Below are 23,941 nucleotides of genomic sequence, written 5' to 3' on the forward strand. Positions count from 1 at the left end.
TGGGTCCTGAAAGCCACAGTGGTTTTCAAGACTATAAAATTTAGGCAAAATTTTAAGTAGTTTACAATGATTTTAAAACACATTTTCAAACTGTATATAAATCTTGACATCAGAATATTCTGTTGGTTAAAAGTGAAACACAGCTCTTTGCTTAATCAGAAGAAGAGATTGCTATCCGTCTTGTCCCAATGACTAAATGATCCTGATCCTCAAATAATAATAATAATAATAATAAAATAAATAAACCTGGAATTCTATCACAGTTACAGTTCTGTGTTACTGATTTCTAAGCTCTAAAACACAAAGCTGTTATGGATATTTAGTCATATCAAAGGAACAGATGTTTAAACTGCAATATTATGAAAGATTTCTCTTAATCATTTGCTGCATGGCTTGGATCACATCCTTGTTCCTCATACTGTAGATCAAAGGGTTCAACATTGGGCTCAAAAAGCTATAAAAGACTGCAAATATTTTGGACTCCTTTACAGACTTCTCAGTTGGAGGCCTCAAGTACATGCAGAAGAGGGTTCCATAAAACAGAGTGACTGTTGTCAGGTGGGAACCACAAGTAGAAAAGGCTTTGTACCTGCCTTCCACAGAATGGATCGCCAAGATAGATGCAACGATGAAAACATAAGAGAGGAGAATGATGAAGAGAGAGCTTGAGAGAGTGAAACCAGCAACCACAAACATCGCCATCTTTTTGACATAGGTGTCAGAGCAGGCCAACATTATCAGAGGAGGATCAGCACAGTAGAAATGGTTGATCTCAAGGGAGTCACAGAAGGACAAATGAAAGGTCAGCAGGGCCTGAGAGAGGCCATTGAGGAATCCACAAGTATAAGGGACTGTGACTAGAAAGATGCACACGTCCTTGGACATCCTGGTGCTGTAATGTAGAGGGCTGCAAATGGCTACATAGCGGTCCAAGGCCATTGAAGCAAGGAGATAAAATTCAGTGATCACCAGGGCAATGAAGAGAAGACACTGTGTGAAGCATCCAGCATAGGAGATGGTCTTCTGGTCTGAGAGGAGGTTGTGCAGCATATTTGGAGTAATATTGGAGGAATAGCAAAGGTCTACAAAGGAGAGGTGGCTGAGGAAAAAATACATGGGAGTCTGGAGGTGGGGATTGGTCCTGATCAGCATGATCATGCCCAGATTCCCTGCCAGTGTGATTAGGTAGATCACCAGGAACACCCCAAACAGGGCCTTCTGTAGCACTGGGTCATCTGTGAGCCCCAGGAGAATGAATTCAGTCACTACAGTGTGGTTAGGGGAAGACATATTCTCATCCCTTAAAAACTGAAAGTGGTAAAGTGAAGAATTCTATCTGATCCTGATTCTGCATTTATTCCATTCTTTTGTCATTTACGTTTGATCTATCTCTCTATAAGTAAATTACTCTTCTCAACCAATGCATCAGAATGTCTATTTAAATATTTGCACCTTATCTCTTTGCAATATATTTTTTTATATGCATATACTGGAAACACACACTCACAAACTCACACATTCCCTTTCCCTTTCTTATTTGTAAATTGTGTATACACATATTCAATTAAACCTGTTTTCTTGGAAAACTCCATATTCGGTATTTTTTTTTTTTCAAATTCTGTGAAAAAGAAAGCCAAAAGAATGAAAATCAGGTCTGGAAAGCAGCAGGTCAATGGCATCATTCAAATGGACAAATGAAGGATGCAGAGTTTCTATGGTTCCTGCACCTCTGATACCTTACTGTTCTTGACACATATTAGAAGACATGTTCAGTCCAGCATTTTCTGCTGAAACCCATACTTGTCTGGCTTAAATTCATTCAGAAGACATTTAATTAGTAGATGCATCTCTTGACATATGGCTAAGAAGGTACAGAATGAAGAATTGTTCTTCCTGCTTTTTAAATCTACCCACTCATTACTTACGGAGGCATTTTTTTTTTTTTTTTTTCTGTTCTCACTCCTGGGGTTACAGGAGTGAGCAAATTACCTATCCTTGTGAACCATATATTGTAAGAGAGATAACAGATATTGAGCACATAGACAAATGTTTACAGCAGTATGTCACTTAGAAGAAAACACTATGAAGAAAATAAAAGTGGAGTGCTTTTAGATGGCCATTCAAAGAAAATCTGAGAAGGCGGAATTTGAACAGTAAATAAAGAATTCAAATATCTGATGAGGAATTTGTTTCTGTTACTTTTTAAAACTGGCACACCTCTGAATATATTTGTTTAGGAAAGCACATTAGGATAATATTTAAATGCAACTTAGCTCGCAGCTGGAATTATCATTTTTTTTTTTGTGTGTGTGTGAAATTAAGATATGACTGGAAATTTTATGGCTCAAGAATTTCACCTCAAGGCTTTTTAAATTTAGTTTTCACATACACATCAGAAGAGCCTGTATATAATACTTGATTTTTCAGAAATGCCATGAAATATTAACATTTGAACAGAAAAAAACAAGTATAAATGATGAAAATAATTTTTTCAATATCAGTGAGAATATTAATCTTCACACAAAATAAAAAACATATTTTTAGTGAACAAATGTAGAAAATGACTTACCTGTAAAATTGACTTATCATATTTTCTAAATTGAGGTGGGAAGATTTATAATGTGTTTCTTAGGAATATTCCCTAGAGTATTTTTTTTAAAATTCTTAAAATCCAATTAAGATAGACTTTGTTCCCTCAAGGGAATAACCTTAATTTCATGCTTTGAGGTCTTTAATTTTCCTTCAAGACCAAAATCTCTACATAACATCTTTGTTCCCTGCTTTATACTATGTGACTGAGATCTTTGGCAAAAATAAAGAAGTTCACCATCACTTTTAATACTATGAAAAGACAAAAATGTGGTTGGATGAATTTTGCATTTTTCATGTATAAAAATCTGAGAACCAGGATCACTCATAAAATTGATATATCAGAAAATTGGTGATTTAGGAGGAGAGGTCAAATATGAGTAAAGAATCTCTGAATAGTGTTTGATACTGCATTTGTTAGAGAATAAAGGAATCTAGAGATGGTCTTAGTAGCCTCTATTTTCCAAGGCATTGATAACTCCAGCCAATACAATCAAAGGAATTAAAGTAGAGTCTCATTAAGACAAGAGAGGCATCTCTGATTGTTTTAGATTTCCAAATATTGGCTTACAGTCTGAGAAATCAGTCAATGAAATAAATCTGTATATCATTATAAAAACATATATTGTCAGCAACTTAGTACATTGGGGGAGATTTGAGCATAATCATGTATTTTTCAGATTGGGATAGAAAATATTTATTTATCCTAAAATTTTCTGTTTTACCTTGATTCCTTGAACAAATTAAATAAAAATTTAAAGTGTAAAATCCTAAATATTCCCATGAAATAAAAGTTTCTTATATGATTGTAAAGTTCACTGTAGGATAGTAGAGCTCTTATTTCCTGACCCCTTAATGTAAAGACTCCTTATTTTGCATAAAGATACTTGAAGATTTGACCCTTCTTAAGCTGAATGTCAGCACTGGTTTCCCAAAGTACTTATGTAAGTACATTCTGATAAGGGCTTCCCTGGCGGCTCAGACAATAAAGAATTCGCCTGCCAAGCCGGAAACACTGGCTCAATCCCTGAGTTAGGAAGATCCCCTGGAGAAGGAAATGGCCACCCACTCCTGTATTCTTGCCTGGAGAATCCCATGGACAGAGGAGCCTGGTGGGCTACAGTCCATGGGCACACAAGAGTTGGACACGACTCAGTGATTAAACCACCAATACTACTATATCCTGACATACTTTAATATAGAATAGCATTGTCATAATCCTAATATTTACAAACTTTTCCAAGAAGAGGTAGGACTAACTCAATAGCAATTGAACAAGTAGATAAAAAGTAGTGACTTAATTCTCGAAAGGCAAAGTAACAATGCTTTTCAGTATGGGGTCACTTGATCAGAAGTTCACACATAAGAGTAAATGCTTATTTTTTTTACATATATAACAACAAATAATACTGGAGGGCACAGAATTTACCTATCTACCTTTGATACTAGCTAAAAGAAGAGTTTTAAGCGTTCTTATTTTATTTTCCTAGAAAGCCTTCAGGAGACACTATTTAATTTCTATTTGAAGACACGAATTCCTTAGTTAGTATCACTCTGCTTCAATTGCGAAGACCAGTTGACATGTGTCTGCTAAAAGAACACATATTGCTTTAGCTACACAAATGTCAAACAGTCAGATAATTGAAACTATCCCACTGACACTGCTATTTGTGTTCTTCTGATTATTTAATTCACTATATTTTTGGTTATGGCAGATTCAATAATATACTGGAAGTTCTAATCTATGAATAAAATTGTACTGATTGAAAGGGAAAAAAAATAAAAGCATCCTATTCACAGATCGCTTAATAGTTTATATAGAATCTCCTTTTAAGATACACAGGTAAAATGTTAACTAGATTTATTATGATGATCATTAAGTTGTACATCTCATTTTTTAATATGCTAAGAGTATATAGTGGAAGGTCACATGGTAAAGATCAATATACATAGATTATTTATATTATTATGTAAAAACCAACCATAACTAGAAAATAAATGTTTCTGTATATCACTTATAATAACATCAAAAGAGTAAGCCACTTAAAAATGATTTTTTGTATAAAACTGCAAGAGTTACATACTGATAACCACAAAACACGCACGCAGAGAGAAATTAAAGGAGACTTAAATAATGGAGAGATATATCTTCCTTGTGGATTGTAATATACAGTAGTTTTAAGTCCAGTATTTTTAAGTTACCAATTTGTCTAAAATTGATCAATAGTTTTAATGCCAGTTCAGCTGGCTTATTTTTAATAGACAAACTGATTATAAGTTATATAGAGATTGTTAAGAAAAAAAAATCTTAAATTAGCCAAAACAATTTTGAGACAGAAGAAAAATCACTAGATGATTTACACTATCTAGTTTAAGAGTTAGTAAGGAACAATAGCACTCAAAACAATAAATTTAGCTACACTGAAGAACGTATTTTCAATATGGGTGAAATAGCCTTATATTAGAAAGAGATGTTATCTAGGACTTCCATAGCTAAAGAGAAGTCAAAGTTTCAAAGGACAGGGTTTGCCTCACTTCAAACCTTCAAAGGATTGACTGATTCTCTTGTTAGGGGCTAATGGAGCTCGAGGCTTCAATTGAAGTCAATGCTCACTTACCACTTTGAACATTCCAGGGCCCTTAAGAAGCGTGCTAAATCTACTCTGCCTCTGCTCTATAAATAAAACAACAGTGTAGATGATAGCACATCTGTTTACAACATGCTGCTGCTTCAGTCATGTCCCACTCTGTGCTACACAATGGACTGTCGCCTGCCAGGCTCCTCTGTCCATGGGATTCTCCAGGCAGGAATACTGGAGTGGGTTGCCATGCCTTCTCCAGGGGAATCTTCCTGACCCAGGGATCGAACCCATGTCTCTTATTTCTCCCGCATTGACAGGCGAGTTCTTTACCACTAGTGCCGCCTGAGAAGCATGGTTCACTAAATAGTTTAAGCTCACTGTTGAGATCTACTGCTCAGAAAAAATAAAATGAAGAAAAAAATATTTCTTTTTAAAGTATTATTAACTTATTGACAATGCACCTGTTCACCCAAGAGTTCTAATGGAGATGTACAACAAGATATGTGCTGTTTTGAAGCTTGCTAACACAACAGAGCAAACACATTCCCCATCCATTCTGCAGCCTATAGACCAAGACATCATTTCAACTTTCTGATGTTATTATTTTAAAAATATGTTTTGTAAGTCTATGGCTGCTGTATATAGTGATTTCTTTGATGTCTGTGCAAAGGAAATTGAAAGCTTCCAGAATGGATTCATTGTTGTGAATGCCATTAAGAACATTCATGATCCATTTGGAAGATGTAAAAATACTAACATTAACAGGATTTGGGGAAAGTTGTATCCCACCTTCATGAATGATTTTGAGGAGTTCAAAATTTTGGTGGAGAGATTAGCTGTAGATGTAATGGAAATAGTAAGAGAACTTGATTAGAAGTACAGACCGAAGATGTGACTGAATTGCTGTAATCTCAGGATAAAACTTTGATGGATGAGGACTTGCTTCTTGTGGATGCGCAAAGCAAATCATTTCTTGAGATGGAATCACTCCTGGTGAAAAATATTGTACAGATTGTTGACACAACAACAAAGGATTTAGAATATTACATAAGCTTAGTTGATAAAGCAGTGGCAGCCTTTGAGAGTATTGATTCGAACTTTCAAAGTTCTGCTGTGGGTAGAATGCTGTGGAACGGCATTACATGCTACAGGCAAATCTTTTGTAACAATGTCAATTGATGTGGCAAACTTCATTGCTGTATTTTAAGGAATTGTCACCACAACCCAAATTTTGAGCAACTGTCACCCTGATCAGTCAGCAGTCATCAGCAGTAAGGCAATACCCTTCACCAGTAAAATGATTGCAATTCACTGAAGGCTAGATTTTAATATTTAATAAATATTTTAGTGAAAATACATACACTTTAGACATAATGCTGTTGCCTACTTAATACACTACAATATAATATAAATATAACTGTTACATGCCCTGGGAAACCTAAAAATTGTGTAATTTGCTTTATTATGCCATTCACTTACTGCAGTGGTCTGGAACAAAGCCTACAATATATTTTAGGTATGCCTATTTTGAGTTTTATGCTCCTAAATTGGGAGTTGAACTATGATAATTGTTTTTTTTTCAAGCATATAGGTTCTCTGGAATAAATGGGATTTATATAGAGCAATCATATTCCCCAGGATGCTTGGAATATTAGGTCCAATTCCACTATTAGGAAAAAAAAAAAAAAAAGCAGAAACAAAACAAGAAACCTCATGACAGAATGACATGGAGCCGGAGTAAACACATGTGGATTTGGCCATTTCTAAGTTCCCTCTGAGTCTTAAAAGCCCACGCTTTGGCAATTCTAAGTACAGAAGCAAAAAGAGGATGTTCTAAAAATTTTGCCAAAGGAAGTTTGGACGTCCTTGTTTCTCAGACTGTAGATGAGGGGGTTGAGCATCGGGATGACCACTGTATAAAACACAGACACCACTTTGTCCTGGTCCATTGAGTAGCTGCAGCTGGGGCGCAGGTACATGAACAGGATTGTGCCAAAGAAGATGGTGACCGCCATCAGGTGGGATGCGCAGGTGGAGAAGGCTCTGTGCCTCCCCTCAGCAGAGTGGAGCCTCAAGATGGCAGTGAGGATGTAGAGATAGGAAATGAGAATAGTCAGCAGGCAGCTCAGTTCGTTAAAACTGGCAAAAGCAAAAATGACAGCTTCATTGACACGAGTGTCAGAACAAGCGAGCTTCAGGAGGGGTGGAATGTCACAGAAAAAGTGGTTGATGACACTGGAGTGGCAGAAAGACAGCTGGAAGGTGAGGCCCGTGTGAATGGCAGCATTTATGAAGCCGGCGAGGTATGTGGCCAACACCAGCAGGACGTTCAGTTGGGGGGACATAGTGACCGTGTAAAGGAGAGGTTTGCAGATGGCGACATAACGGTCATAGGCCATCACGGTCAACAGGAATCCCTCAATGCCAGCGAAGGAACCATAGAAGAAGAACTGAGTGGCACATTCATTGAATGAAATGACTGGGTTCTCTGCCCAGAAATTTACGAGCATTTTAGGGGCAATGACAGAAGAGTAACAGAAGTCAACAAGAGACAGGTTACTGAGGAAAAAATACATTGGAGTGTGGAGATGGGAGTCAGTCTTGATTAACAGGATCATGCCAAGATTTCCAAACACAGTGATCGTATAGATGAATAGAAATATCATGAAAAGAAGACTCTGTAGCTCTGGATGGTCGCTGAACCCCAGGAGGATAAATTCAGTCACTGTTGAATGGTTGCTCATCCCTTTGTCTCAGAATGGATGATTTGCTTGCTGAGATAAGATAGAACTCATAGATATAAATTATGCAAAAAAAAAAAAGGAAACAAAATCAAACAGTTTATTCTCTACTGTAAAATTACTTCTAAAATGTCCAAAGAGCATGTATATTAAGGCTTTTTATTTTTTTAACTGCAGAACAACAGAAAGATTTCTTAAGTAAACTCAGCAACTTTAATTTTAAAATAAGCATTTATCCACGTGTGTGTGAAGTTGAAAACCAATCCCTGCTTGTCTATATCTTACCTTACCTCCCAAACTTTTTCTCCTCCTCTGTTGATCTTTTTGCCTTCACTGTCTATCATCCAGTTCCTTTGTATTCTCTTTGGCAATGAAATGTATGACACAGTTGGATATATAATACTTCCTGAATTCAGTTCCTTTTTTTTTCCTGTTTTCTCTGAAGCCCACTCTAATCAAACTTTCACTCCATCACTCCACACAAATTGTTCTTGTCAAGGTTGTCAGGGTTCTTTATGCTGCCAAATTCAGTGGTCAATTCTCAATCTTCAACTTTTTGATCTATCAATATTTGGCAGAGTTAATTGCTAACTACTCCTTGAGAAACTATCATCTCTTGTCTTCTAGGACACAACATTCTGAGTTTTCCTCCTACCATATGGGTTGCTCCTACTCAGCCGTCTTTGTTTATTCCTCTTTTCTCTGACTGTTAAGATAGGAGTAGCTCAGAACTCATTTCATGATCCTCTTCTATTGTTTGTTTTTTTTCTATTTACACTCTACCTTCATGATCATATTCAGTCTCATGACTATAAATACTATCTATATATTTACAACTCCTGAGTTTAATTCAGCCCTGACCTCTTTCCCAAACACCAGACTTATAATGCACTTACATTTTCACATTAATATCAAATAATGATTCAACCTGACTCAAAGCTGATTTGCTCATGTCTTCCTTTACTTCTCCCAAAGATAACATTCTCTATCTCAAGTGGGTGACAACTCTCTACTTCCATGCATTCAAATAAAAAACAAATACAAGCAGATAAATATTGAAAAAAATTGTTCCTTTTCTTTCTCACACACTATGTAACTAGTCTATCAGACAATTATGCTATCTCTATTTTCAAAATATCTACATCAACAAACCAACTACCTCCTTCCATCTTTATTTCTACCATTAAGTCTCAAGCCAACATCATCTTTCACCTAGATTACTACAATAGTCCTTTAACTGACCATTTTTTCTCTAAAATCAGTTAAATTCCATCCTGTAAAATACCACTTAAAAAAATTCGTAACCATTTTGTAGAGGTCCACTTTATAGATATAAATATATGTATACATTATATATATATATGCTATAAATGGAATTATATTCTATATGACATATATGATCTTATATGTGTGTGTCTGTTTGCATATGTTTATGTATATAGATAGATAAAGGCTGACAATTGCAGAGGTTTCTCAAAGTGTGCATATAAGAACATAAAATAATTTTATTTAATGTACTACAGTGTATTAAATATTCCAAGTGCTTTGGCACTCTTTCTGAACAAAACTAATTAAATTTCCCTGCTTCATACACACACAAAAACACACATATGTACACAGAGAGATGCATATGTACATGTGTGTTTGTATGTGTATGCATAGGTTGAATATTCTATAAAATCCTCATCTCTTATTAGTCACCCTAAACCCTTTTCTTCTAAAAAAAAAAAAGTGTTAGTTTAGTTACTAACCTTAAATTTGGTGTTTCAGACATGTTGCAATTTAGAGATATGGTGTTTTTAAAATTTGTATTTATTTATCTTAGTTGGAGGATAATTGCTTTACGATATTGTGATGGTTTTTGCCTGTATCAGTATGAATCGGCCATAGGCACACATGCGTCCCCTCCACACTGAGCCTCCCTCCCTGCCAAAACTATCCCCTCCAGGTTGTCACAGAGCACCGAGAGGTTTTGTCTTAAATTCTTGAATGCTTTTCAAATCCTCTTTGAAGCTTTCTATATCTGACCACTTAGAGATAAATTAAATCATCTTACCTGCTGTCCTTAAGACATACTCACTGAAAGTGTGGTGTTTATAAGTTTAATTTTATTTATTGTTTTTGGAGGAATACAATTTTTTTTTCCTTACAGCGTGAAATTTATGGCTTTGATGAAAATGGAAGTGGCATAAGGAACTCAGCTGTGACAGACTCAAGATATGGTTAATTACTTCAACAAATAGTGTAAAATGCTGCTTCTGAATTTGAGGCTGAGGGTCAGATTATTAAGGTTGTGACAATGCTCTTGAGATTTAATCATCTTTGCAAAACACTAAAAAAACGAAAGCCTGAAATATACTAACCCAAAATTAAGACATCCACTTATTTTTCGCTGAGATAATTGAACTATTTTCTCCCCAGGGAATCACTTATACCTTCGTGAATAAGTTAGGCATTTGAAGCACAAAATCTCTTTTTATGGTCTTAAGACTCCATTGTGCATAACATTGAATTAAATGATATAAAATTTATTAGGTCTTGCCTCAAAATTTCAGAATTCCACTGAAAATGTAATCCCTACTCATTTCTATTTTAATAGGCAAGAATACTGGAGTGAGTTACCATAACATACTCCAATTGATTCATCAGTCCCCAAACACCTTCCTGATTGCAGTTTTTTCTCTCTTTTTATTTGCTCACTCTGTTCCACGTATACTTGTTCCCTTACTATTCTTTTAACAAACCAAGGAGGATCTTACCTCGGGGCCTTTGTATTCACCACGAATATTCATGCAATGTTATCCTATGCAGGACTCGCTCAAACGTTATTTCCACAGGCTGCTCTACTCCCATCCTTTAATAAATTTCTTTAAAGCACAACTCTTATCCATGTCACACAATGCATCCCACACAAACAAGAACAAATGCCTATGCACACATGCATACACATTTTGCTGTTGACAATAAAGTCTTCCTCACTCAAAAACAAGTTTCATGAAATCAAGAACTTTGTTTTCTCTCATGGTATATCTTCAGCATGTGTTACCTGCTGAATACATTTTTCCAGTAATGTCTTTGAGAGAAACATTGGTTAATAATTAAAAGTGGAATTAACAGGAGATTGGAGGGCTGTTCCAGGGGGACAGGATGAGTTATCTCTTCCTTTGTGGGGTCTAACAAACCTTTTGGACATTGGTATTCCAATGTTCCAACACTGGTCTGTAGTGGAGAGTGGGATGGAAAGAAATAGGAAACAGACATTTAGCTGATTCCAAATCATTACTTAGTCCTTCTTCAACATATCATCTCATGAAATACAGTTTTTTCCCTGTTGTTCCAACATTGACAGCCCCAACTGCACTACAATGAGCAATAAATAGATAATTGTGTTTGATAAATGTTTATTGAAAATTATGTGAAACTTTGGCTGGGTTACAGATAAAAAGTTAAAACACTTTGACTTTGAGATTACCACACTCCAAAATACTTCAGTTAATTCACAAAGTCAGTAAACTATACCCCCCATTGTTGCTATAGCACCCATATTATTAAACAGCTAAGACTTTCTTCTATAGTATTTGGTACTCTTGACATCCATGTGAATGGGAGTGTTACTATTTATAATAGACGTTGTGATATACTACCCAGATTGGACTTTCAGTATTGAAGCATTTCCTTCCCCAGCTTCCTAGGGCGCCGGCAGCTGACACCTCAGAGCTGAGCTCTAGTCCTGGGATATGCTGCTGAGAGGCATTGTCATCCTGAAAGTTAGACCGCATCCAGTGGGTGCCCCGTATCTAAAGCAGGCTATTATGGAGGCATAAATACCTGTTCAAGTTTGAAACATCTCTGAGAAGGATAATCTCAGCTCCAGATCTGCACACGGAACTGGCTGAGTACTCTGATGCAATTTCATCACAAACTTCTTCATCAGTACTGTTCCTGGTAACACTCTCCAATAAATTTCCTAAATACAAATATCTGTCTCAGAGTCTATGTTCCAAGATCCAATCAAAGTCATATATATAAATAATTTTATGTATAATTTTATATATATATATAATTAGAGTGGAAAAGCTCAATATTAAAATTGAGACTTCAATCTAGATCAGCCAGTTCCAAGTATTTTGATATTTTACCAGACAGCCTTCCTTCACTCTATTGATTCATACTATAGGCTAATAAATACACATTTAAGACACCAGGAAATTAAGAATACATCTCATTTTAAACAATATACTTTTTTTTCATTTATTTTTATTAGTTGGAGGCTAATTACTTTACAATATTGTAGTGGTTTTTGTCATACATTGACATGAATCAGCCATGGATTTACAAGTATTCCCCATCCCGATCCCCCCTCCCACCTCCCTCTCCACCCTATTCCTCTGGGTCTTCCCGGTGCACCAGGCCAGAGCACTTGTCTCATGCATCCAACCTGGGCTGGTGATCAAACAATATACTTTAACACAGAAAAACAGTTCAAGCAATTAGACAATACAGTTAACATGAAAACATTCTTATTCCACATAATAGGGTGATATGTAACATGGCTTCACAGTATCTGTTTCTGTAAGATCTTCTTTAAGGCCCCTTTCACATCCTTATTTTTCAAACTGTAGATGAGGGGATTTAGCATAGGGATCACTACCGCATAAAAGACAGAGGCAATCTTGTCCTGCTCCATTGAGTAGCTAGATGTAGGACGCAAGTACATGAAGAGAATCGTCCCAAAGAACATGGTGATGGCCATGAGGTGAGAGGCACAGGTGGAGGAGGCTTTGTGTCTTCCCTCTAATGAGGGCATCCTCAAGATGGCAACGAGGATGCATAGGTAGGAAATGAGGATGATCGTAACACAGCCGATGACATTAACACTGGAGAAAGCCATGATCGCAATGCCATTGATGCGGGTATCAGAGCAAGAGAGTTTGAGCAGGGGTGGTGTATCACAGTAGAAATGATTGATCTTATTGGAACCACAAAAGGGCAATTTGAAAGTCATTCCTGTGTGTATGGCTGCATTTCCAAAACCTGCTAGGAATGAGGTAGCCACTAGCAAGACGCAAATTCTCTCAGACATGAGAATTGGATACAGCAAAGGGTTCCAAATGGCTGCGTAGCGGTCATATGCCATCATAGCTAACAAGAAGCATTCAGTCCCCAGGAAGGAGCCAAAGAAATAGAACTGGGCAGCGCATCCATTAAAAGAAATGGCCTTCCTCTCAGCCATGAGGTTCACCAACATCTTAGGAGTGACAGAAGAAGAGTAAGAGGCATCGACAAAGGAGAGACTGCTGAGAAAAAAGTACATGGGGGTGTGGAGACAAGGATCCATCTTAATTAACACAATCATCCCCAAATTACCCACCATGGTTGCCATATAGATCAACAGAAACAATCCAAAGAGGATGACTTGTAGCTCTGAATTGTCTGAGAGTCCTAAGAGGATAAATTCTGTCACTTCTGTTTGATTCCTGGTTTGCACCTCTTTCATATATCTGGCCATTTGAGCTGCAATAAGAGAAAAGATAGACCATGCTATTTGGTCAGATGAATACATGACAGGTGGGCTTCCCTACCGGCTCCCTGGTGGACAAGCTTGCCAATACAGGAGCTTCAGTTTCGATTCTTGGGTGGGGAAGATCCTCTGGAGAGGAAATGGCAACCCACTCCTGTATTCTTGCCTAGACAATTTCATGGACAGAGGGGCCTGGTAGGATATAGTCCATGGAGTCACAAAGGGTTGGACATGACTTAGCAACTAAACAACAACAAATGCATGACAGAACTTAAACACCTCTTCACTGACATGTACACATGCAAATTTTAGCACAGTGCATAATGTGAAAAACAGTAAAAATTGTGCTAAGTTTGATACTAAAACATGAAAGCACTGTGTTGAGTTCTAGGTGTGCTGCTAACTAACAAATGACCTTAAAACAAGTGACATATGTCCATCAATTATGAGCACTTCTGGCATTAACTGTTTATTGGATAACTACAGGAACGTATCCTTAAGATGCATCTCATTATTTATGATAAATTAATTGATATTTAGCATACCTGTTAGGCACATCTCCCAGAGAAAAAATGTCAAAATGGAATGAATGAAAAGTATTGAAAATGATTAAAATTAATTAAAAAATAAAATGAATTTGAATTTTCTGGTGGTGGAGGAGGTAATTTTTAAAGTTGATGGCCAATCCAGGAGACACAATATTCCCGTATAGCCAGCATGGTTCCAACCCTACCCTAATTTTCCAGTGTCAGCATTTACAGAAAAAAAAAAAAGTCAGTTAAATATTGAGCATTTTGAATAATCCCCTTCAGTTTTTAGAGAAGCAGGCTGTAAGAATAAGCTCACATCCCGGATGACAGTAATAGAACAAGTCAGGGCAGAGAAGACTCCTACCGACACTCAGATTCACAGGATCACAACTGAAGCAGAAACCACCACCAGCAGCATGTGGAATGTTCTGGCCTCCATATTTAAATCTGGGGAATGATTTAATACGAAGTCATCCAAGCGGAGGTAAAATTTACCCCTTGAAATGTATAATGAAGTGAAATCTATGACAAAAGGAAGAAGAAAGAAGGAAAAAGATAGAAGAAAGAGAGGAAGGAAGGATGGAAGGAAGGGAGAGAGGGAGGAACAAAGGAAAAAAGAAAAAAAAAAACAACAACACATCCCCAGTCTACATTTTTAAAGTAAAAGTTTGGGCCAATTACTCTAGTGGAATTCTCTATTTCCACCCCAATTCCTCACCTGGTCCATGGACTTAGATTATAAAACAGTAGATAGCATGATACTAACTTAGTTATCTAATCATATCTCAGAGTGTTAAACCCCTTATCATTTAGAGCTTCAAGCTATTTGGTACTGTCTGAAATTAAAACATAAGGTGAAATTCTCTGGTAGTCTAATGGTTAAGACTCCATGCTTCTACTGCAAGGGGTGTGGGTTGGATCCCTGATTGGGGGAACTAAGATCCCACATACTATGTGGCATGGTCAAATATACATGGGCTTCCCCAGTGGCTCAGCGGTCCAGAATCTGCCTACAATGCAGGAGATGCACAAGACAGGGATTCGATCCCTAGACAGGGAAGATCCCCTCGAGGAAGTCACGGAAACACACGTCAGTATTCTTGCCTAGAGAATCCCATGGACAGAGGGGCCTGGTGGGCTACAGTCCGCGTGTGCCTAGTTGCTCAGTTGTGCCCGATTCTTGCGACCCCATACTGTAGCCTGCCAGGCTCCTCTCTCCTTGGGCTTCTCCAGGCAAAAATACTGGAGGGGGTTTCCATTTCCTTCTCCAGGGGATCTTCCCAACTTGGGAGTTGAAACCAGGTCTCCTGCATTGCAGGCAGATTCTTTGCCAACTGAGTTATGAGGGAGATGCCACAGTCCATAGGGCTGCACAGAGTTGGACATGGCTGAAGCAACTCAGCGTGTATATAAAGCTGGGCACTGAAGAATTGATGCTTTTGAACTGTGGTGTTGGAGAAGACTCTTGAGAGTCCCTTGGATTGCAAGGATATCCAACCAGTCAATCCTAAAGGAAATCAGTCCTGACTATTCATTGGAAGGACTGATGGTGAAGCTGAAATGCCAATACTTTGGCCACCTGATGTGAACTGACTCATTGGAAAAGACTGTGAGGCTGGAAAAGATTGAAGGCAGGGGGAGAAGTGGATGACAAAGGAGGAGATGGCTGGATGGCATCACTGACTCAATGGGCATGTGTTTGAACAAGCTCCAGGAGTTGATGATGGACAGGGAAGCCCGATGTGCTGCAGTCCATGTCGCAAACAATCAGACATGACTAAGCAACTGAACTGAATTAATATAAATCTTTTAAAAAAGACTTAAAACAGAAGATCAAAGTAATTCAGCACCTGTGCTGATATTGATGTTAAAAGATCTACTGAGCACAGTTTGGGGGAAGGGTGGCAGGATCTGGTTCCATTCTTACAAACACCACCATACAACAAGTGCCTATTCATGCTCAGATCTGCTCAGTTTCCAGTGGGACAGGGACTCAATACTCCAATAAGCAAAAAGCCTGACATTTGTATGCAGTACTTTCAGCATGTCATTGCACCCATTATCTTATCTAAGTCTCATCACAGTTCAGTGAGGGAGATAATCAAGAATAAGCCAATGAGTATTAAGAAGATTATCTTTTGTTAGCTGAGGTCAGTGAAAGATAGGAATGTCACAGCTAATCAGTGGTGAATGCTGGCTAGAACATAGGTCTCTCGATGCCACATTATTTGCTCCTCAAAACTACACTGCCTCTCTTCTGATTTCACTGGACAGATATTCAGCCTAGGTCCTTGTCCTTGGACTAAACTTGCTGTTTGAACGTCACAGAAAAGCATCTTCAGCAGGTATTAAAAAGAAGGAATGGGTATTTTCTTCTCTTCTTCAACAAGAAAGAGTCTGTGAGAGTACTTTTCCATCAGAAATAGCAGAAAGAATAAAATGCTCTAGAAACTTTGGTGTGTGTTAGGCACATAAAGAAAGGCAATGATGTGTAAAAATAATAAGTACTAAATTAGGTTAATCATTCCCTGTGATCTAAAAGTTCTGTGTTAAGTATTTTTCCTGAATTATTTTATTTAAATTCTGTGATATATGCAGTATTATAGTCCTCTTTTTGCACATGAGAAATGAGAGGTACAAAAGATTGGTAACTACTGCTCAGAGTCCCAGAGATAGCCTTTGGATGTCTAATTTAATGTCAATGCAGTTCTTCTCTTAACATTTGAGGTTATTTATAAGGACCTTGTCAATAATAGGTGTGAGCACTAATATATATAGATGATATTGTAATTCTCAGAACTGTATTAATACATTAGAATCCATTTACCTACATTAGGAAAAAATGTGTATATCTCCTAAAAAGAAAATATAATTATAGAGGCTGAAAATTGTCTTTTTCATAACTCACTCTCATTAATTTGTCTTTTAGCAAAATACCATTCATTTTACACCTAGCATTGCAAATTACATGCTTCATTCTCTCTTCCTTAGCAAATACATTTCTTGTTTTTGTGAAATATACTCTTCCCCCTAGCTGAGAGTTTGCAGTCAACCATTTAGTCCAGATATTCTTCATCTGGGTTTTCAATTTCTAAGAGTTTGTGAAAATAGTAAGATTTCCTTAAAATCTCTGGTGTTTAAAAAAGCATTCAAGTCATATTAGTTATTCTCCTTAGTTTTCTCCTAAAGACTAACAAATTTTGTATTGGTAAAGATGGACAGAGCAGCTATTAAACATACTTTCTTAGTCATTCAGTATTCTCAGAACCTTGGGTCTGTGGGTAATTGGAGAAATTAACAAGACTGTGAGTTTTTCTTCAGATCAGTAAACTACATGGGACACAACTTTAATATTTTTTTCTTACCTTTCTTAATTGGTTAACTTCTACTTGATCCCTTTGCCTGTTCTTACCCAATGTCCAAATTCACCAGAAAAACAAATCAGGAGGCAAGAAAACATAAAAACTTTTTAGAAAAGTTTCCTCTGATTGTCCCAGGTTAAGCAGTAGACACAGTTGCAAAGGACTTCAGACACCAACCAGTAGAGACAAGAAAACTGAAACACTTATACCTTTCCTGTCACGAGAGAATCACTTACACTCAGCAGAGACTGAGTCCTTCTTATTTTTACTTTTCCTTTAAGGTAAGAATCCCAGTATGTTAAAATGCAAAATACATTTCAACATATAGAATACATTGCTGCAGTATATTTGTAATACTGTTTGCAGCTATTTCCAGTTGGAGAGTCCCTAGACCAGAGTCTGGAGTAAGCATCTGACATTTTAAATAGGATATATTGTTCTTATGGCTCTGGGGACTGTGTTCCTCATGTCATCTCATTTTAATATACTTTTTTTTTTTTTTTTCCCCTCTGCAACTAAGGGAATCACGTGTCTCTTTCATGTTCCTCTCCTTTACCCTTGGGATATCTGGGGCTAAATCGAATGAATTTTCAGATGAGGATTTCTAACCACTGTTTTGATTTTTTTTTTGGATTCATTGCTTCATTGCTGTCAGACTCTCACTAGTTGCCACGAGCAGGGACTGCTGTCTCGTGGCAGTGAGTAGGCAGGCTTCTCATGGTGGGTCTCTTGTTGCCGCGCACGGGCTCCGGCGTGTGGGCTTCAGTAGTTGTAGCTCATGGACTCCAGGGTGCTGAGTGCTGAGGCACAGGCTTAGTAGCTCCAGCCTCAGGTCTCCCCATTCCAGGGCATGTGGGATCTTCCCAGACCAGGGATCGAACCCATGTCCCCTGCACTGGCAGGCAGATTCCTAGTCAGGGAAACACCAGGGAAGCACCTCTAATCACCATTAAAAACCCTTTTACTGCCATCCCAACAGTTAGTGGCCTGGTCCCCTGGGGAACATTAAAAATATCCACAAAAGAACAGGTTAGTTCAATCTCTGATCTTGCCTTGTATAAGGGCTTTGGGTACATAGGGGAAATTATGCTACCTTAATCATGGTGATGGACTAATCAAAGGAGGTAAAGGGAGGTAGGAAGAACAAGGATTGACCTGACTTTCCGTCCTGGCTATCTGTCACTGATTGTGTGACTTTGGATAATCCATCAAACCTCTTTATATCTCAGCTTTTTCATTTCTATGTAGGAATACTGACACCCACCTCATAGATTGAATCTGTAGATAAATGGATGAATGCATGTGAATTGTTGCATCAAATACATATAGACAGCTGACTGATAAGCAAGAGTTTCCCCCACTCTGACTCTCCTCCTTACTTTCTAGAATAAGAAATAGTTATCAGCCTATGTAGCCTAGATTGATGCTCACAAGTTTCCCACTGGCTAAATGTATCTTCCATATAAGGGATAAAGAGTCTGAAATAAATTGATCAACATATGATGATCATTTATATTATCTATGTCACTTTGAGAGGATACCCCAATTAAATTCTCTCAGTACAATGTAATCAATGTAATTTGCACTAGATGCTGGGGGACACAAAGACTTAAAAGATACATTGCTTTATGTCTAACAATTCAGACAGTATTTGCATTATTTTGGTTAAATCTTAGCTTTTCCTTGGAGGGAAAATACAGTAGGCTCCTATCAACACAGAGTCTGAAACATAACTGGCAAACAATGAAGTTTACTTAGTAAGTAAATAAATAACCTTTCTTCAATTAATAGTGAATTTATTATTACACAGGAGTGTGAATGGAAGTTGGAAGAAAGATCACATGGCACTAAGAGATCAATGGTAAGGGAAATAGGACTGAAAGGGCCCGAGGTGAGAACACCGTGGTGGAAGGAGACCCCTGGACAGCACAGGAGTGATTAACTGTGGACAGGATAGGAGGTAGGTCCTAGTCAGGCCAAGCTGTGAAGCAGAAAGTCTCAAGGAGCTTCAGAATGAGAAAATAATTAATTTCTAAACCCAGTTTAAGTGTCATTCAAAGAGGCACCAGACGGACTTCCCTGGCAGTCCAGTGGATAAAAATCCTCATTGTAATTCAGGGGATATGGGTTCAATTCCTGGTCAGGGAACTAGGATCATACATGCCCCAGAGCAACTAAGCCTACCCACCACAGCTGCTGGAACCAGCTGGCCTCAGCTACTGAGCTGATGTGCCACAGCTGGAGTCCCTGTCTGCAATGAAAGATCCCACGTGAAGCAACAAAGATTCCACATGCTGCAACTAAGACCTGGTGCAGCCAAATAAATAAATATCTTAGAGAACAGACAGCATTGTATCTTCCTACTACCAAGATGAGAACCATTAGAAGTTAGGATGCGATGAGATCTCCATGGAGTTTTCTGAGAATTCACCTTGGAAATAAGAATGTGAGATTGGCATCATAAAAGACAAACCACTGACAAGCTGTATTGCAGTTTTCACGGCGAACCATGGGGCTCCCAAGTCCAAAAAACAGCTGCAATTTATTCATCACAAAACAGAGGTAATGCTGACTAACGAAGATATGACTTTTCCGATTGAAATCATGGTACCATCAGAAGATTCAATTGACTAAATATGGAAATTACCCTGCAGAATCTCTGATGAATAAATGTTCAAAACATGTTCATTTTCTGCAGCCCATTTTTTTTTTCCTTTTCCTATCCACCAGGCTCTCAATGGCAACCCACTCCAGTGTCCTTGCCTGGAGAATCCCAGGGACGGGGGAGCCTGGCAGGCTGCCGTCTCTGGGATTGCACAGAGTCAGACACAACTGAAGTGACTCAGCTGCAACAGCAGCATCAGGCTCTCAAAAAAGATGAGTTTCAAAAATTTGGGTGTTGTAGCTGTTGTTGTTAAATTTCAATCTCTTATTGCAGATTCTTTCAGATTAAATAGAGAAATAGAGTTTAAATATGAGATGGTTGGATGGCTTCACTGACTCAAAGGACATGAGTCTGAGCAAACTCAGGGAGACATTGATGGACAGGGAAGCCTGGCCCATGCTGCAGCCCATGAGCCCGCAGAGTCAGACACGACTGAGTGACTAAACGGAAACAAAACATGGCCACTTTGTGGAGCATTGAAGACTCATCCTCTTTGAAGTGACTTCAGGCATCAGTAAGCAGGGCTTTCTAAATTACGGTCAAAGTAATATCATGAAGGCCGTTTGGGGGTTGTAAAAACAGTGCATGTAGCATTCATCATTGACTCAGTTACCACAACTAGAGAGGCTGAAAAAAATCCCCATGTGTTTCCTTCTTTTATCATTAAAGTTGAAAGGAGAGAGAGTGAAATTCCATAGGGAATTACAGTTCCTCAAATCTTTGAGTCTCCTGTGAGTGCAAACACCATTTCATCATATTTCCTCTGGGAGAAGGGATGACTCTGAAACTTAAATACTTCCTGCAAGTAGAAGCAAAAGTGGGATGAGCAGATGGCTCAGGGACAGCAGGAGGGTGATTGCTCATCTTGGGATTCCTCTCAGAATATTTGTTCAGCATAACTCAGTAAGAGAAGAGGAGACACTGGACCTCTCCCCGAAAGGTAAAAAACAAACGAAAACCACACACGCTGGTCCCATGTCAGTGTGTTTGGGGCTGAAAATAAATATAACCTGCTCAGAGTGGAGTGTTAGGCCACTCAGAGCTCCTTTGGGCATGGATTTCCTTGGCATCAGGTCCATGCCGTCTTAAATTTTACAAAAGAGATATAGACCACCACGGGTTTGACTCTTAGATGCCTCATTCTAACTCAGAATTTAAACTGCTAGAATTGGAAAGCTCCATAGAGTTTGCATTCTCACTCCCATTCATTTTGCAGATAAGGAAGCTGCATCTCACAGCAATTCATCAAGTTCAAACAATTAATTTAGTTGATGGAAGTATTACTAACAATCACACCAAGATTTAGCTTATTACGAATGTATGCAAGCTGTGTGCTAAGTCACTCCAGTTGTGTTTGACTCTCTGTGGCCCCATGGACTGTATCCTGCCAGGCTCCGCTGTCCAAGGGATTCTCTAGGCTAGAATACTGTAGTAGATTGCCATGCCCTCCTCTAGGGGATCTTCCAGAACCAGGGATTGAACCTGGGTCTCTTACATCTACCTGCACTGACAGGCAGGTTCTCTACCACTAGCACCACCCGGGAAGTCCATTATGAATGACCACACCCCAGTGAAAGATGCACTATACTACTCTACTTTCTTGTCTTTCTTGAGCAATAAACTAAATAGAGTAGATTCAGTCTGACTTCTTTCAGTCAGAGGGTGCTACTTATTTCTAAATTCATATTTTGGTTTAGTTTGGTTTACTCTAGCCCACTCCCTTCTTAGAATTCTTCAATGGACCAGATATCCATAAAAACAGAGAAAGAAGCTTACCAATGCATGCTCCTGTGTGTTCATAGAGATGGATAACACTTTCCCTGTTCTCCCAAGAGAGGAATACTTGAATCTTAACAATCCTGGTTGCTTCTAAAGATCAGAGAAACCAAAGAACTAATTCAATGCCCATGAATAATAGGCAAGACAGGAAAGAAATAAAGGTGGGCACAAAAATAAAGATCTATAACTGCCATCAAATCATATATACACAGAAGATGACAAAGTAAAGTAGATTCTAGACTGAGAGCCAGCTCTGTTACTTACTGGCTTTTGACTGTTTGGAAGCTGTTTAGTATCTAGCCTTGCTCTTTTCAGATGCAAGATGGAGATAATGCTGACACCTACTTCATAGAGCTGTGATGAGGATGAAATTACATGATGTGTGAAATAAATGAAAATTCTGGCATACAGTTAGTGTTCTGGCCTTTTAAAAAATATTATTATTCACTGCTTTATCTTATATTGCTCACCCTCTGCTCCAAGTATTTCACTTTCTGTGTATGTGTTTGTGTGTGGGGAGTGGGGTGGTGTGATGCGTTATATACTGAGACCCTAGGATCTTTTTGTGTGTGTTTGTGTGCCTATCTGTAATGAGAGTTAATGTTTGTTGTCTGCTTTGTTTTAGAAAGAAGGGGCACTCAAAACTATTCCTTGCTAATTAATTAGGCATATATTCACACCAATCAGGTCAAACATTTGGTACTATGTGGTAAATGACCTCAGAACACCAAGGTCTTTGGAGAAGAAGATTTGCCGTCCCCAAGACATTAACATCTTCTCCTATGTTGGCTGAGTTCCTGCAGAAAACCCATGGCCATCACCTTCCCCAAAGCCATTTGATTTGCCCTGTGGATCACTGAATCGAATTACTGGGAGAATTTTTAAGAATCATCTCAAACAATAAGCTAAATCCAGACACATATAAAATTGAAAAGATGGATAAAGAAAACCACTCAGTGGTGACTGAGTTTATCTTTATGGGCATCACTCAAGACCCTCAGCTGCAGATCATCTTTTTTGTGGTCTTCCTCTTGGTCTACCTGCTCAATGTAGTGGGGAATGTTGGGATGATTATCCTGATCATAACAGACACTCAGCTTCACACACCCATGTATTTTTTCCTCTCCAACCTCTCTTTTGTCGACCTGGGCTACTCCTCAGCCATTGCCCCCAGGATGCTGGCTGACTTCCTAACAAAGCGCAAAGTCATCTCTTTTTCCAGCTGTGTCACCCAGTTTGCGTTTTTCGTAGGCTTTGTGGATGCCAAGTGCTATGTCCTGGCTGCCATGGCCTATGACCGCTTCGTGGCCATCTGTCGACCCCTCCACTACAGCGCTCTCATGTCCAAGCGAGTCTGCCTGGCTCTCGTGCTGGGCTCCTACCTGGCTGGCTTGGTGAGTTTAGTGGCCCACACTTCCCTCACTTTCAGTCTGAGTTACTGTGGTTCCAACATCATCAACCACTTCTTCTGTGAAATCCCACCGCTCTTAGCCCTCTCTTGCTCGGACACCCACATCAGCGAGATCTTGCTCTTCAGTCTCTGTGGCTTCATTGAATTCAGCACCATCCTCATCATCTTTATCTCCTATGCCTTCATCCTCGTTGCAATTATCAGAATGCGCTCAGCCGCAGGCCGCCTGAAGGCTTTCTCCACTTGCGGGTCTCACCTCACTGGCGTCACGCTTTTCTATGGCACAGTCATGTTTATGTACCTGAGGCCAGCATCCAGCTACTCCCTGGATCAAGACAAATGGGCCTCTGTGCTCTACACTGTTATCATCCCCATGCTGAATCCCTTGATCTACAGTTTACGGAACAAGGATGTGAAGGCTGCCCTCAAGAAAATAACTGGAAAGAAAACTTAATAATATTAATAACAAAAATGAAAAAAAAATAGCAACACAGGTAAATAATAGTGGTGGAAGGATGTGGCAGGAAGTAAAAAGTGCTAGTAGCTTTCCCATAAGCACTACAAGTTACCAACTACTTGCCGAGCCAATCTTCTTTTTTTTTATATTGAGGTATAGTTGATGTGCCATTTTGTATGTTTCCATGTACAGCATACTGATTCAAAAATTTTAAACATTATACCTCACTTATAGTTATTATAAAATACTGCTTATATTCCTTGTACTGTACAAAATATTCTTGTAGCTTATTTATTTTGTATAT

At 38.5% G+C, this 23,941-nt stretch overlaps 4 protein-coding genes across 4 annotated transcripts; 1 reads left to right on the plus strand and 3 right to left on the minus strand.

Moving 5' to 3' along the window:
• Positions 1–357: 357 nt before the first annotated feature.
• On the minus strand, positions 358–1,290 carry LOC110148750 (olfactory receptor 5M10). Its single transcript, XM_020910892.2, has one exon. The coding sequence runs from the start codon at positions 1,288–1,290 to the stop codon at positions 358–360; it is 933 nt and encodes a 310-aa protein (XP_020766551.2).
• Positions 1,291–6,976: 5,686 nt separating this feature from the next.
• On the minus strand, positions 6,977–7,915 carry LOC110148749 (olfactory receptor 5AP2-like). Its single transcript, XM_020910890.2, has one exon. It carries the CDS (start codon positions 7,913–7,915, stop codon positions 6,977–6,979), a length of 939 nt encoding a protein of 312 aa, XP_020766549.2.
• A 4,552-nt stretch (positions 7,916–12,467) lies between these two features.
• LOC110148748 (olfactory receptor 5AP2) lies at positions 12,468–13,421 on the minus strand. The gene has a single exon (XM_020910889.2). The coding sequence runs from the start codon at positions 13,419–13,421 to the stop codon at positions 12,468–12,470; it is 954 nt and encodes a 317-aa protein (XP_020766548.2).
• A 9,283-nt stretch (positions 13,422–22,704) lies between these two features.
• Positions 22,705–23,634, plus strand: LOC139036981 (olfactory receptor 5AR1). Its single transcript, XM_070472829.1, has one exon. It carries the CDS (start codon positions 22,705–22,707, stop codon positions 23,632–23,634), a length of 930 nt encoding a protein of 309 aa, XP_070328930.1.
• Positions 23,635–23,941: the final 307 nt, after the last annotated feature.

Source organism: Odocoileus virginianus, chromosome 10 (genome assembly GCF_023699985.2).
Source record: "Odocoileus virginianus isolate 20LAN1187 ecotype Illinois chromosome 10, Ovbor_1.2, whole genome shotgun sequence".
Lineage (NCBI taxonomy): Eukaryota > Metazoa > Chordata > Mammalia > Artiodactyla > Cervidae > Odocoileus > Odocoileus virginianus.

What these genes read in the sequence shown, in the direction of transcription:
- LOC110148750 (XM_020910892.2), bottom strand. Translation starts at nt 1,290, where the DNA reads ATGTCTTCCCCTAACCACACTGTAGTGACTGAATTCATTCTCCTGGGG.
- LOC110148749 (XM_020910890.2), bottom strand. Translation starts at nt 7,915, where the DNA reads ATGAGCAACCATTCAACAGTGACTGAATTTATCCTCCTGGGGTTCAGC.
- LOC110148748 (XM_020910889.2), bottom strand. Translation starts at nt 13,421, where the DNA reads ATGGCCAGATATATGAAAGAGGTGCAAACCAGGAATCAAACAGAAGTG.
- LOC139036981 (XM_070472829.1), top strand. Translation starts at nt 22,705, where the DNA reads ATGGATAAAGAAAACCACTCAGTGGTGACTGAGTTTATCTTTATGGGC.